The sequence below is a fragment of the Vulpes lagopus genome, chromosome 8, assembly GCF_018345385.1.
Source record: "Vulpes lagopus strain Blue_001 chromosome 8, ASM1834538v1, whole genome shotgun sequence".
NCBI classification, from domain to species: domain Eukaryota; kingdom Metazoa; phylum Chordata; class Mammalia; order Carnivora; family Canidae; genus Vulpes; species Vulpes lagopus.
Window position 1 is genome coordinate 56,159,843 of NC_054831.1, and position 20,325 is coordinate 56,180,167.

The following is a 20,325-nucleotide window of genomic DNA, read 5'->3' on the forward strand; positions in this document are numbered from 1 at the left end:
TGAATGAAATTTTAAAGACAGTGTAGAGACTTGATGACTTCAAATATTCCTGCATTGAATCCTTTGGTTATATGAAGGATATAACTCAACTTCTATGTTTCCTAAGTTTATATTCTAAGATATCGGGTTTTTCTTACATTTAAGGTTAAACAACAATATCAACTGCCTTTTATTAGTCCTGTCATTGTGTCAGCAGTAATGTCTATTAAAGTATTGCATCCTGGTTGTAAAATATAACTGAAATTACTGGAAAATATCATACTGAGTAGATGAACTGTGACTATTATAGTTTTAAAGCCACAAAAATGTTGTCTTTATGTGTGAGTGTATGCTCTCAGTTTTTGATCTTCCTATATTAATGAAGATTGTTACTTTAGGGGAAGAATTATTTTTTTTTTTATTTTGAATGCTTTCTCCAAAAGTTGGACTCAATAGCATTCCTTTTAAAAAAAAAAAAAAAAACCCTCATTTTTAATCTATAATTAAAGCCAAAGTTTTCTTTTAATTTTAAAAGCTTGTCCTTGAACTAAAATAACATGGAACATTTTAAAACATGGCTCCAAGCTGCTGTAGATACATTTTATTTAAACCACAGAGACTGCAGTTGGATTTCTCAGTGCCAGACAGACTACAAATTGTAACTGTACCAGAAGCAACTCTGAATTTCTGGATGTTGTAGTACCAGCAAGGCTAGTTGTTTTTTTGGAGCTGTTCCTCTCTTTGGGCTCTACTCATGAATGACTTAATCCCTATGTTAAGATCAAATGTCATGTCCATTGCCATGTGTAGAAGCAGCAAGCAAAGTCTCTTTTCCTTGTGCGTAAGTATGATGTGCTTGCCTGTAGAGGAACAAGGCAGTAGGTAGGAAAAGTCACAAAATAGAAGTTGTAAAGTGAGGCTAGAACACAGTGAGACTCCGAAAGTTGGATGAACGATAAAAATATCCTTTAAAGCAGAATGCCATTGTTTATTATGGCAAGAAAAGGGTATAATATCCATGATTGAATTGTAAAAATATTTTTACTAAAGTCATTTTTTGTACTTACTATTCTAGTATTAGGTTAGCAAATCTAATGCCAGATTAGATCTATTAATACATTGTGTTGCTCTATGTACTTTAGAAAGTACATGAACATCTGTTATTTTATTTGATCGTCATTATAACTCTATGACGTAAAAATAAGGATAATTATTCCTGCTTTCTTGCAGGGTGGGAAGGAGTGACCTACTGGTGCACAGCTACTTAATGACAGAGCCAGAAAGAGAAGTTGAGTCTCTCAGCTCCTCGTTCAGGCTTTTTCCACTTGATTTTACGGTGTTTTCCATTCTAGTTAACTATATTCAAAATAAAATCATTCATGGAGCAGAACTCTCCCAAACAGTGACTCTTAATTTATTTAGAGCTGTTCCTCCTTTTGTATATGGGCTGCTTTGAACACTGGATAAAAAGCTTTGGATCCTTGTCCAGAGGAATGCGCATCCATTCTCCCTACCCGACACTTCAGTGTAACCCAGATGGTAGAAGGAGTATCTTTGATTCCTTAGATCTAAATAGGATTCTCTTGGACACTTTATTCATGCTGTGGAATGTCAGGCCCTTCTGAGGAATTTATTTATTTATTTATTTATTTATTTATTTATTTATTTATTTAGATTTTATTTATTTATTCAAGAGAGACACAGAGGCAGAGACATAGGCAGAAGGAAAAGCAGGTTCCCTGCGGATAGCCCAATGTGGGACTCAATCCAGGACCCTGGGATCATGCCCTGAGCCAAAGGTAGGCGCTCAAGCACTGAGCCACCCAGGTGCCCTTCCTTCTGAGGATTTCTGACTATGCCTGAGGGTTCTGTCTTCAAAGCATATGTCACTATGTACTTTCCATGCTACATTCAACTTTTGGGTTGCACTGCCATCTCACATATGTTGTCCCTGTTCTGCATCACAAAGATTCAGATATGAAATGTACTTTATTCCTCAAATGCTAGCATGTCCTTCCACTCAGAATATGCAGAAATGTAGTAGACTATGGAAATTTTGGAGAGAACGGAGGAGAGCCTTATATTATAGCAGTTCACATAGTTTCATGTGCAGCACTATTTTTCCCTGTTCTAAAGTGTCCTTTAGACATTCCACATGGGACTCTTCCTGCTATGCTTGATGTGGTCCCCAGCCTCACAGCATCTCACTAGTTCAAGTTTCTGCCTTCCACCCTCTCCTATTCATCCGCTAGTTTCCTAGTTGTCTTGAAATCTCCAAGTTCTTTTCACTCAGTGTAGTAGAATCCAGCTTTCTCCAGCATCAGCTTGCAAACTCTGTTCCAGGCCTACCTTTGCATACTCAACCTGCCCCCCAAGATGCTAAACAAACCTAAGGGGCCTCATGGTTCATTACTTTCACTTTCTTTATAAGGTATTTGTGATGTTAAATGGCAACTTATTTTCTTTAGTTATACGTGTTTATAATTTTAAAGATTTCAAGGATTCCCTAAAACCCAACCATCATTCCACCTAGGTTTGGAACCCCATTTGGAGATAGTTCTGGAGTTTCTAGTGTTCTTGGGACTGTGAGTTTAGGACTTATTTGGGGTTCCTCTTTGAAGCAGAGTTGATGGTTAGGCAGGGTGCTCTCATAACCTCGGCAGAGTTGAATCCAGGTCAGGACAGTTAGTGTAGAGGTCATCTCTGGGCTCAGAAGCCCATACTAATGGACTTGTCCATTCCATCTTCCTGGCCAGTTTGGAAACTGAGGGTGGCTTTGAAGCTTCTGGGAAAAAAGAAAACAAATCCACCAGAAAATACTTTGTTTTATGTTCGTGCTCTATTAAGAAAATGATACATGTATTATCAGGAAAAGTGAATAACATGATAGAGGAATAGAAATTGGTATTAAAAAGTGGATAGTGATTTTAGGAAAGGAGTCAATTAGATCATTAGATAATTTCTTCCATTTGTTTTAAATTTGAAACTATGTTATTCTAAGAGACACATTCTTTTTTACCCATGATGGGGTCCTCTCCTTGATGATGGTCTGTGATTTCGAAGCACTGCTGCTTTCATTCTATTTCCATTTTTAGGGTATTCTAGCATGTATAGTTTTGTTCTTACATGTGCTTGTGCAGGACAAAAAGATGTTTATCTTATTTCAAAGCAGTGATATTATTGGGCTACAGTTTATCATATTTCTGAGGGAAACTTCCCATCCAGTCCCATGATATGACTTAGAAATATCACCAGTAAACACATATGTTGAGAAACTGGCAGAGGTATGGAGTTAGGGATAAGCCAGAAATGTCATTATAACCCCCAGAGTTCTGAGGTTGTGTTGAAGAGGTAGACATCTTCAAAGTGGAAGTTAGGCCCTGACCGTGCTTTCTTCTAGCACTGGAGTACCTTCTGTGATCCCCAATCCTTGGCTTACTCTCTTGATTTATTAACGAGAGAAAAGCTGGAAGGATGTTAAATCAAAGGAGCAACATTAGACACATTTTACCTTCTTTAGCCAACTCATCACAATTAGACACTTCTCTTCAAGTGCTTTCTGCCACCATTGAAAGACTCAGCCAGAATCAAAAATCATTTCATTCACCTCTATCTTAACCACTGGTCATTTAAACTTGGGTACTTGAGGTAAATTATATATAAATTTCTTTCCTGGGATGGAAGGGCTGTTTTAATACTTGACTATAGGTCGGATAGCTCTATCTTGATAAAGAGCTAGAGAATCTGATTTTGAGAGAGAATCATCTAGAAAAATAGAAAGTATAGTGGTGATTACATGCCAGGTATAAGAAATAATGATGTCAGAAATTGAAAGACCGAATAAATGTGTAATAGGAAAGAAAAACTAGAAGAGAAACATCCAAAAAATATTTCATAGTGATGTGGGAAAAGAACATTTGAGAAGTTCATTGGACTGAGAAAGGAGAGACCTAAGAAGACAAGAAAATCATAGTAGGATAGGGGAATGACTCTTATTTCCAGATCAGGGTCTGTATGCTAAAGGACCAGAGAATTTTTAAATACCAGGAATTACTGACAAATTAGGCCTGAAGAGACTCTTGAAGGAATTTGTGGATTCCATGTTGAGTAGTGTGGGGTGAGTCTTTAAACTGGTATTCTTTATTTATTGAGTACTGTGGGGCTTATATATAAGCCTGTTATAAGCCTCGTTCAGTCTTCTCCCACTATCCCATAAAAAAAGATTAAAAAGTACTCTTAAGGGGGAAAGAGTGTGCATGAAGTCAGCAACAGCAAGGAAAGGAATCTTTTCTCCTTGTTTTTTTTTTAATTTTTTTTAATTTTTATTTATTTATGATAGTGAGAGAGAGAGAGAGGCAGAGACACAGGCAGAGGGAGAAGCAGGCTCCATGCACCGGGAGCCTGACGTGGGATTCGATCCCGGGTCTCCAGGATCGCGCCCTGGGCCAAAGGCAGGTGCCAAACCGCTGCGCCACCCAGGGATCCCTTCTCCGTGTGCTAATACAGAAACTGAAGATGATGTGGTAAAAGGAAATGGTCATCATGACCAATTAGTAGTGAATAAGAGGTCTCTTTAACCAGGGATCAAGAATGGAAAGCAAGATACATGCTACAGTCAAGCCCTGTCTTATCTTCAACTTTTTCATTGTAGGATAATTCTAGAAATCTCTGCTTTCACAGGAATGCTGTGGGAAACTATGGACATTTTCAGTATTTCAGAGATTCCTCGGGATTCATTATCTCACTATGAGAATTAAGAGATGGGTCATAGAGTGGTTCATGTGTGCATTTTATCTAGAGTCACTTAGAACTGTGCAGTCCAATATATTAGCCTCTAGTCTCATGAGGCCACTGAACACTTAAAATATGACTAGTCCAAATTGAGATATGTTTAAATGTGTGGAGGAAAACAACACAGAAAATATATCATCAATTTTTATATTGATTAGATGTTAAAATGGTAATATTTTGGACCATATTGAGATAAAGAAAATATTTTATTACAATAATTCATTTTGGGGGCACCTGGGTGGCTCAGTCTGTTAAGCATCTGACTCTTGATTTCAGCTCAGGTCATGATCTCAGGGTCATGAGGTCAAGCCTCTTGTAAGGCTCCACTCTGGGTGTGGAGTCTGCTTGGGAGTCTCTCTCTCCTGCCCTTCCCCTACCCCATCCCCCTCTGGTGTACACACTCTCTCTAAAACATAATGTGTGTGTGTATATGTACAACAGGAGTCACTATGTTCATCTCACTATGCTCACCAAAAAAAAAAAGAAAGAAGACAATTTTTTATAGATTGTAAGTTTCCATTTAGAAAAGCAGAGTTAGTTTTTTTTTAAAGATAAATTTATTTTGAAATTTCAAGTGAATTAACTAGAAGAACATTTTAGAGTAGGGTGAGAAGAAAGTTCTATTATTTTTCATTGTCCTTGGAATTCAAAGCTTAGTTTCACAGAAGTAGCCCCTGTTTAATGCCAATGGATGCCAACTACTGTAGCAAGTTGTCAGAGAGGGCAGAGAACAGTGGTGCAGAAGCAGAGAAGATAAGCCCCCAAATGGTTGAATTTGTATGTTCCTTTTACTTCTCTTCATGGACGCTTGGTTCACATGTGTTCATATTGCCTCTCAATCCCCCAGGATTAAGTCTTTGGTCATAGCATCACAGCATCATAGGCCTGCTTTCTTTAAGAAATACCTCACATCTACTACTTATTCCTTGGTTACCTCTCCAAGGGCTAACTTCCAAACAGTAGCACAATGGCTAGGACCCATGGAAATACTTCTATCTTACTTCTTTTAAAATCAAAAGAAAAATGAACATAATAGTAATGAATACATAACAAATGTGAATACCTATTGATGTAATCATAAAATACAATTTTAACCTTTTTTTATATAGGAAAGAGTATGCAAAGACAGAAGGCCCTAGAGCATACAAAAATCATAATGCAGCCCCGAGCCTGCTGCTTAACTCCCTTGGGTCCTTCTTTCTGCTTTCCAACAAGACTACTATTTTGTAATCTAATAGTCTAGCATCCTAATAGCATAATATGTTCTAACATGATAAATTACTCTCTTCATCAGTTAGTGAGTCTGTTAGCAAATAATCCTTGAGATCTTTTCTGCTATGTATTAAAGCTAAAACAATGAACATGACAGACAGCATATTGTGGGAGATAAGCATTGAACGAAGCAGTATGCCAAATACTACAAAGAAATACAGGATACTATAAATATGTAACAGAGGAATGTCATCTAAGTACATTATTTAAATATTTAACTTTTAATATACCCTTACAGAGAATCCTTAATATTTATAAGCAAATATGAATATAAAGTATTATTTCCCCTATTTTATATAAAAGACTATTCAACTCCACAAAAAACAACTCAATTAAAAAATGGGCTAAGGACTTAAATAGACATTTCTCCATAGAAGATACACAAATGGCCAATAAACACATGAAAAGACACTCAACATTACTAGTCACTAGAGAAATGCAAGTCAAAACGGCAATGAGATACTGCTTCACACCCATCGGATGGCTACTATTAAAAAAAAAAAATTAATAAATAAATAAGACAAAACAGATCAAGTGTTGGGAAGGATGTGGAAAAATTGGAACCCTTGTGCACTGCTGGTAGGAATATAAAATAAGTGCAGCCTCTATAGAAAACAGTATGCTAATTCCTCAGAAAAGCAAAAATAGAATTACCATATGATCCAGCAGTTTTACTCTTGGATATATATACGCAAAAGAACTGAAAACAGGGACTCAAGAAGATGTTTGTAACACCCACATTCATAGAAGTGTTGTTCATAATAGCCAAAAGGTGAAAACAGCTCAAGTGTCTGCTGACAGATGAATGGATAAAGAAAGTGTGGCATATACATAAAATGGAAGAGTACTCAGCCTTAAGAAGGAAGGAAATTCTGACACACACTACAAAATGAATGAACCTTAAAGACATTTTTTTAAGTGAAATAAGACAGTCACAAAATTTCATTCTCCCTGTGTGTATATATATTCATACTCTTTTTGCTATGGGACTCTCTTGTGGATAATGTTTTATTAATTTGAAGAACACTTTATGGAGTAGGGAGATACTTGTGAGTAATAAATATTTTGTCTCTATTAATTACATATGTTCTTATTTTCATTTTGATTTTTTCCTCATGTAGTCTTTAAAAAACTAATTATATTTAATAATCTGTCTCTGTATGGCTTCTAGATTTTAAGTGATAGAACTTCCTCCCTTCACAGCTTTAAAGGGGGTGTCACAAGTTTTCTTCCAGTATTTCTATGGGTCTCAATTTTTACCTTAAATCTTTTAGGAATGCATCTTAATTTGACATATGGTATCATACAATGTGAAAAAAATATTTTTTTTCCCATACAGCTACTTAGTTATCCTAATACCATTTATTGATCCATTTGTCTTTTTCCTTCTTCCCTGATGGGAATACTACATTTTATTTTTATTTTTTTTAAAAAAAGATTCTCTTTATTTATGAGAGAGAGAGAGAGAGAGAGAGAGAGAGAAGCAGGCTCCATGCAGGTTGCCTGACGTGGGACTCAATCCCGGGACTCCAGGATCACACCCTGGGCCAAAGGCACACCCGGGCCTCCAGGCACCCTGGGTCGCTGAGCCACCCAGGGATCCCCAGGAATACCACATTTTAAACTGAGCCTATCTTATCTCTCTATTCTCCTCTACTGACTTCTTTTTTTTTACTCTTTTACTAGAAAGTCCCACACTGTTTTAATTAGTGAGCCTTTAGAATTGTTTAATATATGGCTGTGTTTATTCTCATTTTTCCTTTTTCAGTTTTTCTAGCTATTGTTGCTTGTTTTTCCATATTAATTTTAGGATCAACCTGTCTACTAAAAAGAACTATTTTGTTAGTTTTATTGGAATTGTGTTATATTTCCAAATTAATTACAGAAAATTGATATTTTTAGGATGTAGAATCATCTTATCCAAAAACTTGATATGTCTGTCCATAGCTTCTTTTGCTGCCATTAGGAGGGTTCTAAAATGTTCTAAATAAGTCTTGGATATTTCTTGTTAAATTTGTTCATAGGCATTTTATCTTTTTGCTGCTTTGTTGTTATAAGTAGAGTCCTTTCTTCCATCACATTTTTCTAACTGGTTGTTGCTTTTTATATGAGAATGCCATTGATTTGTATATGTTGTTATACTCTGCTACTGCAATAAATTTGCTTATTATTTTTGTAGGCCTTTTAGTAGACTTTCTTATGTTTTCTAGCAGTACAGTTATATTACATGCAAACAGTGATGGTTTTACCTCCTGCTGAAATTTTTGCCATGAGTTCTTTCCCTGGCTTATTGCATTGACTTGGACCTCTACATACAGTGTTAAATAATAGTGATGATGGTACACATTCTTTTCTTGTTTCTGACCTTGGCAACACTTCTAGCTTTTTCCCAGTATGCACAACGCTGGCGTTTGGTTTTCAATCTGTGCCTTCTAGTTATGGCCTTAGACTTTGAAGATCTGGGTTCAGATATTTTTTCTCTACCCTTAACTGAAAAACGTTAGATAAATCATTTAACTTCTCTGATTTATTTCCATATCTTTAAATGAGGGAGAGAAAATGTCCTACCTCCCAGAGCTGTTGCTAATGGTTGTGAAAACATTTGACAAGCTGTGCTATATGAATGTCCTTTGTTCATCCTGTTTCCTCCCATACAGAAGGCTTCCCTACACAACTCTTTTCGGAATTGTAAAACTAGATTTCCCTTTGTGGCTCCAAGCCTTTTTGGTAATTCCATTCACAACACAGTTTCTACATATATTCCAAAGTTGGAAAGAAAAAGTGCTTTTTGAACGATGAGCAAATTCCTTTGCTGACATTTAACCAAAATGTATTCCAAACCTGAAGCTTTTTGGAAGGCTAAGAAAATGTTGGTCACCTTCTTGTAAAAAAGTGAAATAAAAAATGTTTATGTACCTCAGCACTTCCTGGCTGAGCTGGAAGTGAGTGCACTGAGGTGATGTTATTTTGTGGTGTTTCAGTTCTGGGAAAAATGAAACCAGAAAATATAGGAAATTTTTCAAGATTTTTGGTTGTGAAAGCTTTCCTTTTTTTTTCTTCCAACTTTGGTTAACATTGAGAGAGCCATATAAGTTTGATTCAACTACATATCCTCTGCAAACTAATTCCCGTCAAGTGATCTGCTAACTAACATTTTCTTCTGTGTTAAATTCTGTGTTTTAGAGAGCAAACTGCATGTGTGGAGATACTGATGTCTGCCATTCTTTTCTTAGACATAATATTGCTGCCTGATAGCCCTGACTGAATGTCAGATAATTTGCACATATAGGACTTTCGAATTCCTTTTTTAAAATGAGCTTCTGTGCTAGTTTTTGTGCAGGGTTATGTCTTGGTCCAATCTAATAAGACTTGCAAATTTACTTTTCCTTAATAAGAAATCCCCCAGCAAGTGGCTGCATAACTTAAAGGGTTTTCATTACTTTAATATATCACCTGGCCCCACAGCTCTCATGCTCAGAAAGTAAACTGTGTGGTCATTTGTACGTCCCCCATGTTTTCTAACATCATTTACCTTCCTCTTTGAGGCAGCTATCATAGGACCTAGGTATCAAGCTGTGAAAGTAATTTCTTTCTCTCTAGAGCAGCAGCCTTCCTCACTGGGCTTGCTGTTCCATCAGTGGCTTGGTCATGTGGCTGGGCTTCAGAAGAGAATTTCATACTTCCTCATTTTCCTGGATTCAGTTCTCTGACTACACGTCGAATCTGGGGAATCTGCCCTTTCTAGAATGATTGTGGATGCAGTTTTGCATTGAAAGCTGATGAGGCCTGGAATGCCTGGGTGGCTCAGCAGTTGAACATTTGCCTTCGGCTCAGGTTGTGATCCTGGAGTTCTGGGATCAAGTCCTGCAGCAGGCTGCCTGCATGGAGCCTGCTTCTCCCTCTGCCTGTGTCTTTGCCTCTCTCTCTCTCTCTGTGTCTCTCTTGAATAATTAAGTAAAATCTTAAAAAAAACAAAAAGCTGATGAGGCCTACATATATGCTCTTGTAGAGACTGGTGTGAGCAGGACACTAGTCTCCAGCACATGTTATGGATTTGTTTCCTAACCTTAAAGGCATACACATTTGAAAACATATGCATATATGTATGTGTGTTTGTGTGTGTGTGTGTGTGTGTGTGTGTGTGTGTATTCCTAAAATCATTGTTTGTGAATCCCAAGGTCAATAAGAAAACAGTGGGGGGGGGGGGGCGGGAATGTGGCATAAGGTACATAGATCTATTCAGTTCTTTAGAGGGAAAGGCTTTTGGAAATCTTTGCTTATTAAATGTAAGTGGCAGTTGCTAGAAGAGTAGCAGTGCCATCCTTTACCTTATTTCACTTTACAGAGTGTGTATCAAAGCAAATTCAGTAAATTAGAATAAAGGTCAAACTAGAAAGTATTAAATGAATCAGTCAAAACTAACCTTTTTACAGATGTGTCCTGAACTGGTAAAGGGAGCTGGCACAGCTGAATATTCATGGCTCCCTTGACAGACCACATTCTAAATGAAGGGCTATATTCTTAAGTTAATTCAATAATAAAACAAGACTCAGGGTTAGGGTTGAAAATATATTCATTTCTGTGGAGGAAAACTCTTCATAATTATGTAAATTAAACTAGGTAACCCAGAAAGTGACAGCACGTGTTCCATTTATCATTTTTCTCATTAGATAATTTTCGGAAGACAGAACCATCTCCCTCTCGTTCACTACTGTATTACCAGCTGTTAGCAAAATACAGTAAAGATCTGTTGATTGATTGGTTTATTGATTGATAGCTGGGGAATATAATAAGTACTTCCACCTTTGAAACAATCTTGATTGATAGCTGGGGAATATAATAAGTACTTCTACCTTTGAAACAATCTTAGTTTGGAGGGGAAAGTCTGTGTATCTTTTATTATGTAAATACAACAGCAAGCAAAGTAAATATGATGGGCCAGAATCAATTCTTAGGTAATCAGGAACAGACTGTATGCTGTGGAAATGGTTTACATTACTCCAAAAGCAAAATTTTGCATTTACTGTAAGATATGGTGGTAAAACATTGAGCTTTTGCTTTCTACCAATAGTGTAAACATTACTCCAAGATGCAGTCTCTGGAAATAATTTAGTTAACTCTTATTTTTATATGCATGTTCTGTTCTGGAGACTTGTTGCAAAAAAATGATGGAAAGTTATTTTCTTTAAGTGACAGTTTGTTTACAGAAATTCCTTGAAATTTTGATGGTTATTGAAAAGACTGAAATAAATGTTGCCTCAAACTGCCTGTTGCAGAGCTACCCCACACCTTCCAAACCAGTACCATACTTTGTTAGTAAATCACCTAAAATCCATAAAGGTCATGGAGACTGCTCCCTTTGTAAAATGAAATATTTATGCTTCATTCCCAAGAACATATTGTGGATCATTTTGGTGTTTTAAGTTGAAGGTACATAGTAAATTATTCCAAAATTGTGGAGGCCAAATGTCATTCTCTCCAAAAGTTTGTGTAATACCTATTTATCTGTGGGCAGATGACTGCACAGCATAATCAGAGGCAGACTTTGTCATGTTAAGTCTAAGTAAACACAGCTGAACATAAGCAAGTTGGACTACAAGGTTTTTTTGAGCTTTGCCAACAGCATATGACCTTGGAGAATGCTGCCTTTTTTTTTTTTTTACTACAATCTGCTTTCAATGGAAAAAAAAAAAAGAATTCTTTTTGTTTTGAATTAACAGGTGATGATTAGAAGCTTGTTATGTTCTAATTTTTAGATGCAAGACAAATGAACATCATGCAGGCACCCAACAAAAAGTCACCTTCCTGAGGGAGTTTATTCCCCATTAGGGAGCTGAATATAAACTGCGAGGGTGAAAGCCAATTAAAAGGTGCTCCTTTCTACAGAAAACGTTTTTGTGTTTATTTGTATTTTGTTCTTTGTGCCATTTCAACGGGTTAAAATTGTGGTTCCAGATGCCAATAGAAAATGAACTTTATTGATTTATCCATTCTTTAAGAAACATCTGTCCTAAATAGCAAAGAAACTTTGTGTTGTCATTAGCTTTCAGTTTTCAATAGAAACTCTCATTAACTGGTCAAGGCTTTCCTCAAGTCCCTTTTTTTCTTTTTTTAATTGCAAGTTTCTTCTCATACCTTCTTCTTTTAGCCTAGTAAGGAGCCCAGTATTACATTTCTTTAAGGGCACTTTGTGGCTAAAATAAGTTCCTATTAAATATTTCATGTCAAAAAGTGGACTTTAAGTGAGAACTTTGGTAAAAGATGGATTAGTGGAGATTTGTCTTGAAATGTCCAGCTTTTCAATATTCTCTGGCAAGTGGCCAGATAGATATTCTGTTCTTCCCATTCCTTCACTTAAGGAAACTATTTTTCTCTCCTTCACCCTTTGGGTGTATATTTCCCTGTCAGAGCAAATGCAAATGTTTTAAGAGTGTGTGACTAATAAAGATTTTTAAATAATTTATCTTTTAAGACTTTGGTATCTTAGACTTTTTAAATCACGTGTTGAAAAATATTAACAAATGGGAAAATATTTAGATCTATGTGCTAAAATATTATTCTGTAGTTAGATTCATATAAGACTCATCCTTATTTATTTGTATACCTGCTTTTCCTATATGCTGATGAATTTCCATGTTAAAATAAATGCTTTGAGTAGAAAATATCAAAAAATTTCTGTAAGTCATCCAGAAACACAGTGTTCTATGTCAAGGATGGCATCAACCCAGCATCCACACTTGAAAGTCCTCAAAGCACTCAACATGTCAGAATCACTCATTATGTCCCTCCTCCTCTAAAGGGACATTTCCTTTTCTCCCTTTCTTCCCTAATTCAGAGGATATCATCACTGTCCATCCATTCATCCCAGGCAGAAATTTAAGGGATATCTCAAATTCCTGACTCCCATCTCTACACCCATCTAGACATTCCACAAGTCTGCCCCCCTATCTCTCAAATCTTGGCTTGTCGTCCTCACTGTTCCGTCCTTAATCCCAGGACTCTTCACTTCTGCCTTAGGTTCCTGCCATGATCCCACCTGGCTCCTCCAATCTGGTTTTCCACTACGGCAAGAGGGAGCTTTCTATGATCCACATCTGATCATACCACTGGTAAATACCCTTCGCTCGCTTCCTGTACCTTGCAGGATGCACCCAAAACCATAAACCCCACAGTGCCTGGCCTCTGCTAATCTCTCTTGGTTTACTGCCCTGCCACCCACCTCATTCGTTTCAGCTACACCAAATAGAGTCTCCCAAAGAAGCCATATAATGTCATGACATCGTGCTTTCATACAGCAGCCATTCCCTTCCCTTGGAATGCTTTTCCCCCATCTTCTTCACCTGAATAATTCCTGCTCATCTTTCCCCGGGCCTGTCCTTTTCCCATCTTTTCTGGGACTTGGTACTCAGATAATGATAACACTGGCTGGGCATGCTAGTGTGAATAGAGGAGACTGCTTGCAGCTGCAGCTGCCCAAGGCCTCTATCTGCTGCTCAGGGATATCTTTTCCTTTCAGGACCACCAGCTCCTACCCCTGCCTTTGCTCCCTCCTCCTCCTTGCTCCCAGAGCACTTGGCAAAAGGAGCTGTTGTCATTCATTTATCAAAGTGTGAGTTGCTTAGGGATGAGATCCATTGGTGATTTGTATTTCTAGGGCCTACCACAGTGCCTGGCATATAAGATGCATTCAGTAAATGTTTGCTGTATGAACCATGGACTCATAAAAAAGTAAATAAAGACAACTTGGAGAAGAGCAAATTCTGTTGTGCTTAAAAGATGTGGCTTCTAGTACTAGTCCTAGTGTTTACTAACAACTTGGCCTTGGACTTGACAGTCATTTTTTCTGAGTCTCAATTTCTATATTATAAATGAAGGAAATGATATGTGCACACAAAAGGGAAATGAGATAAATTGCACACTTACAACTTGCAAGATGCTCAATAAACATTATCATCACCTGAATTGTGTTCACTTAACCTGGCCCTTACTTATGCCCCCAAAAGGCAGGGGGGATTTAGGGGGATAAAATAATATGTACAAAGTATAATTTTACATTTGGTACAAAAAGATAATTTGGTTTTCACTTGGATAACTTCAGATTCACTGTAGTGTAGTTGTACATTCTCTAATTGTCAACCATTCAGAGATGGCAAAAAAAAGTTTCAAGAAAAATAAGTATTTTGTTCATTTGGTCATTAGTGGGAAGAACTTTTTAATAATCATCAGTCTCTTTGTAAAATATCAAGAGTATTTGAAATAATCTATATATTCTTGCTCCAGTCAATCAAGAATCTAAGGATTCAAGTATAGTTAAGATGAAGCAGTGATACAGTTAAGGCCTTTTAAATATGATGTAAGTCATTAGTTTATTCCTTGTGAAAAGGACAGATATACTAGTTAGTTATATCTTCATAGGAATTCCTTAATAACAAATATTAGGGAAGTAGCTTATAAGAATTGGGAATTTCCAAAGCTGTTTTCTCAAATTTAGGTGCTGTAGTCTACCTTGAATAAGGGTCTTCACATGTAATACTTTCTCTAAGCATTTAAGAGTAAATACTCCAACATGCCTATATGATTACATGGGGAACATATATAAGCCACTGGTCCAATAGCTTACATGCGCCAACCCCAAAATGAGCAGCAAAAGACCAGTTGCTGACATAATCCTGTAATTTGTCTTGGTATGCTCATTCTCCCTCTCACCAAAGATTCCATCCTCAAGTGTTGAGTATTATGGCTACCAAGCAACTGAAGTGATAGTCTCCAAGACATTGCAAAACCGAAGCCTTCATAATATGCAGCCTTGCTCCTGTGAGAATTCTCTACACTTGAGCATCGTAGACATAACATGGCTGCCCTTGACCTAGCTTAGATAATTCAAATACAAAAGCTATTTCAAATTGTTCTGTTACTTATCTGCTCCACTTCAAGATAAATCTTCAAAATTCACCAAAGGTTGCTGCCACTGCAGAGTATTTCCAATTGTGGAATAATTATAACTGCTATGTATTGAGTATTATTGGGTGCCTTATGTCTTACAGTGCTTATTTATAATTTCTACAATAGTCCTCATTGTTCAGTATTTTTTGTATCTGTTTTACAGATGAAAAAAATGAGGCTTAGAGAGATTAGGTAACTTGTCTCAGACCACATGCTAATATACAACAGAACTGGGATTCAGACCCCAAGCTCTCTGCTTCTAAATCTATCCTTTTTCCAGTGTACTTTACTTTTGAGGGAATCAAGTGTGGTTAAGTGAGTCTACCCTTCACAGTTTGTACTATTAGCAGAGAACAGGTGTGCTCAATTCATGATAAACCAAAACAAAGGCACAAATCCCATTAAAAGCAGCTGGACGAATTGAGTAACTAATTGGTTATTCTCTCTGTGCCTCAAATATTTCTAAAATTAGCTTGAAATTCCATTTGAAAAATTCTTCAATTAGTCATGAACTCTGACTCCCATTTCTAAAGCAACCTTTTGATAGGTGCTTCAAACACTTGCCCCACGCAACTCCTATTACTTCCTCTTTTCTTCGGTATAAGATAATCTCTTTTCTATTCCTAGGCCCACTTTCTGCTTTTCCTAGCCCTGCCAATTTTTATTTTTACAATCAGTAGTAGTATGAATAATTAAATGTATTTTTACCAAGGGCTCTTCATTACTGCTCATCTTTCGTTTCTTTATTCTTCTTCTACGGGCTCTTTTTTTTTTTTTTTTTTTTTTTTTTTTTTTTTTTTTTTTAACTTTTATTGGTGTTTAATTTACCAACATACAGAAAAACACCCAGTGCTCATCCCGTCAATTGTCCACCTCAGTGCCCGTCACCCATTCCCCTCCAACACCCGCCCTCCTCCCCTTCCACCACCCCTAGTTCGTTTCCCAGAGTTAGGAGTCTTTATGTTCTGTCTCCCTTCCTGATATTTCCCAACATTTCTTTTCCCTTCCTTTATATTCCCTTTCACTATTATTCATATTCCCCAAATACGGGCTCTTATAAGTCAACTCAAATACAGATTCCTTACTACTTTCACTTTGAGAGTATTATTGGCCACCTTCTTGTCTGAGTAAGAATCAATATGTTATGTTGTCTAATAAAGAATTATTTTATAGAATGGTTTTTATTAGCCTCCTAAAGCAGGCTGAAAATCAACTAGATAATGTATCCAGATACTTCAAGTTTGGAAAATAAAAGAAATACTTTTTCTAAAAAGACTTACTTGCCAACTCCACCTTCTCACCTCCTGTTCTCATCTCATGCTGAGGTCTGTGTAATTAACTGCTGCCCTGAGGCCTGAAACAGTGGCTCACTTCTTCATATGTGTTTTGTAAAGTCTTGTGTTTCAGCTCCCTTTCTGGGTGGCCTGAGAAGGATTGTTACTCCTCCTATGCTCAGTAGATGCCTTCAGCAACCTTGGCTGTGGACCTATGTGCAAACTGTATGCATAACAAAGAGTGGTGCATTCATGCTGGGCATTAACTGGGTGTGCGTCTAAGTAGATAGACATCCAAAACAATAGGAAATGTCATGAACAATGGTGCTATGGCACTTTTCTAGGAGCAGAGGTCTACCCAGCTCTTTGTTTTTGATAAAAAACTAGTCTTCCCTTGAATACCAATCCCTCTTCTTGCTTCCACCGCCTGAGTGTGGAAAAGTGACTAGAACTACCACATCCTATTAAAAAGGGGAGAAGGCCACTTACCTAACTTACCTACAAGAGCTTGGGGATAGTAGAAGGAATGTATGGTTTTCCTGGCTGTCATTAGCCTTCTCCACCCCAGCCACCCAAAAAGGCAATTATTTTGTACTTTCATGACAAAAATATGTAGTTTGTTTACTCTTATGTATGAAAGCCAGACTCTTTTTTTAATAATAAATTTATTTTTTATTGGTGTTCAATTTGCCAACATACAGAATAACACCCAGTGCTCATCCCGTCAAGTGCCTCCTCAGTGCCCGACACCCAGTCACCCCCACCCCCCGCCCTCCTCCCCTTTCAACACCCCTCGTTCATTTCCCAGAGTTAGGAGTCTTTCTGTTCTGTCTCCCTTTCTGACATTTCCCACACACTTCTTCTCCCTTCCCTTATATTCCCCTTCACTATTATTTATATTCCCCAAATGAAAGAGAATATACAATGTTTGTCCTTCTCTGATTGACTTACTTCACTCAGCATAATACCCTCCAGTTCCATCCACATTGAAGCAAATGATGGGTATTTGTCATTTCTAATGGCTGAGTAATATTCCATTGTACACATAAACCACATCTTCTTTATCCATTCATCTTTCGATGGACACCGAGGCTCCTTCCACAGTTTGGCTATTGTGGACATTGCTGCTATAACCATCAGGGTTCAGGTGTCCCGGCGTTTCATTGCGTCTGTATCTTTGGGGTAAATCCCCAACAGTGCAATTGCTGGGTCATAGGGCAGGTCTATTTTTAACTCTTTGAGGAACCTCCACACAGTTTTCCAGAGTGGCTGCACCAGTTCACATTCCCACCAACAGTGTAAGAGGGTTCCCCTTTCTCCACATCCTCTCGAACATTTGTGGTTTCCTGCCTTGTTAATTTTCCCCATTCTCACTGGTGTGAGGTGGTATCTCATTGTGGTTTTGATTTGTATTTCCCTGATGGCAAGTGATGCAGAGCATTTTCTCATGTGCATGTTGGCCATGTCTATGTCTTCCTCTGTGAGATTTCTGTTCATGTCTTTTGCCCATTTCATGATTGGATTGTTTGCTTCTTTGGTGTTGAGTTTAATAAGTTCTTTATAGATCTTGGAAACTAGCCCTTTATCTGATACGTCATTTGCAAATATCCTCTCCCATTCTGTAGGTTGCCTTTTAGTTTTGTTGACTGTATCCTTTGCTGTGCAAAAGCTTCTTATCTTGATGAAGTCCCAATAGTTCCTTTTTGCTTTTGTTTCTTTTGCCTTCGTGGGTGTATCTTGCAAGAAGTTACTGTGGCCAAGTTCAAAAAGGGTGTTGCCTGTGTTCTCCTCTAGGATTCTGATGGAATCTTGTCTCACATTTAGATCTTTCATCCATTTTGAGTTTATCTTTGTGTCTGGTGAAAGAGAGTGGTCTAGTTTCATTCTTCTGCATGTGGATGTCCAATTTTCCCGGCACCATTTATTGAAGAGACTGTCTTTCTTCCAGTGGATAGTCTTTCCTCCTTTATTGAATATTAGTTGACCATAAAGTTGAGGGTCCACTTCTGGATTCTCTATTCTGTTCCATTGATCTATGTGTCTGTTTTTGTGCCAGTACCACACTGTTTATGACCACTGGAAAGCCAGACTCTTTTATATCATTTTGATTCAAGGCAATAATGACTATCTTTTTCTCATTGCTCATTCACCATATAATTCTGGATGTCTGAAGAGAATTTAGAATTGGAAAATTTAATTTTTAAATCATTTTGATAATGTATATAGTGTATTCCATCACCAGAAACAAAAATGTGGGTAAGTGGATCTAGTGTAACTTTTGCTTTCTTTTTCTTTTTGCACAGCCCCCTGCCTTTCCCTCCCTTTCTCTCTTTTGTTTAAAATTGATTTATGTTATTGATTTTTAAAATGCTACATTTCTTTCTAAAGTCTCAAAAAGTATGGTAAAAGGTAGAAAATATAAGGAATGGCAGAGGACTACTTTTAGCCTTGAGAAAGTTTTAGTTTCATTGTTCTTTTCTCTAAATAATATTTAATGATAAAATAAATATTTTCTTTTTTATTTTTAAGGTGCCTTATTTACAAACCACAGCACATAACATTTATAAGACAATATAAATGCTTGCATTTAAATATATTTAAATCATGAAAACATGCTATTCTTTTGTACTTAAATTTTCATGAAATGGCTTTGCAAGAATTTTTCTGTGTATTATATTTGTTCTCCTTCTTCCCTGGTGGTCATTGAGATCTGGTGTTGTGTTTTGTTTTGTTTTTTGATGTATATGGGTGCTTGCTTTCTCTTTATCATTTCTTTGTTTCCATGCTTAAGTTCTATATTTTTAATATCTTGTGATGCTCACAGAAGTACCTTTCCTGAATATTACATTTATTATTTTAGTGACCCTTTTTATTCACTATATTTAATTTTGGTAGGCCGTTGGCAGTTGGGTCTCAGCATAGGGTGGGTCTACATGCTTTGGAAAGGAACATTCTCAGCTCACACTTCCACAGACACCTGGGCCATTCTCTGTTCTCAGCCTGCCCATCAACCATTAGGTGGCTTTGAGGTGACCACCATTTGCACTTTGGTTCACTGCAGTCCTTTGGTCCAAGAAGATGCTCTGACATTTTGCCTTTGTCCAAGAGCAAAGCCACCCACAGGCCTGGACAGGACCCTCTCAATCCTACTTCACAGCTACATTCAACATCATTTCCACTGCATTCAATTTCAGTGATTTTGGCCTTGGTGGTAGCCCACTTTTTGCATAGTGGTTCTGTACCCTATATCCTTTTTTCTTTTAAGATTTTATTTATTGGACAGAGAGCACAAGCAAGGGGAGTGGCAGGCAGAGGGAGAGAGAGAAGCAGGCTTCCCACAGAGCAGGGAGCCCAATACAGAACTCGATCCCAGGACCCTGGGATCAGGATTTGGGCTGAAAGCAGATGCTTAACCAACTCAGTCACCCAGGCGCCCTCTGTACCCTTAACCTTGTTCCTCTTTAGAGATCATATAGCTCTAGTTATGTCTCAGGGCTGCTATAAAAATAACATTAAAAACAACCAAAAACTGTTTGTAAAACCTCATCACTATGTTGATGTATAATAAAACAATGCTCTGTTCTTTTTGAGGCAGCCGTGAATAAAACATTCTACTAAGAGCAACAGAAACTAAGTTTACTTTAGTTTTTAAAAGCATATTATCCTACCCTAGAAAGAAAAAAAATCTATGTTACGTTGAATAATTAGTTTTTAATCACCCCATGTGGATTACTATCTGTCACCCCATTTTCCCAAAGGAAAGATAAAAAAATACAAGAGTTACAAAAATAAAAGGTCCCAACACCACAGCAATATACAGTTGGGCCAACATGTTTATTTTCAAAACAGAAAACACAGATCTTATAACAGTATATTGTTACCATCACTGTTCCAATTAGAAGAAAGAGGATGATTTGATTATTCTGAAGTATTCTGTAATATATTACAGCAAAAATCTTGGGTTTCTTTTTTCTCTAGTTGGTATTTGTAATGACTGTCCCTGAATTATATGTCATAGTATATTAAAAATTGTAATAACTGGGGAAAAGCAATGCAAGTAAAGTGA

The 20,325-nt window shown here is 37.2% G+C and overlaps 1 protein-coding gene across 4 annotated transcripts in view; it reads left to right on the plus strand.

The window, feature by feature from the left end:
• The window catches only part of MKX (mohawk homeobox), a 70,976-nt gene that overhangs the window by 34,609 nt on the left and 16,042 nt on the right, over positions 1-20,325 (plus strand). The window contains exon 6 of one of the 4 annotated variants that reach the window (XM_041764879.1): positions 13,060-13,151. The exons of the other annotated variants lie outside the window; for them this stretch is intronic. Within the exon in view, the coding sequence (XP_041620813.1) occupies positions 13,060-13,151 (92 nt within the window). The remainder of the gene's footprint in view (positions 1-13,059; positions 13,152-20,325) is intronic. 4 annotated transcript variants of the gene reach the window in all.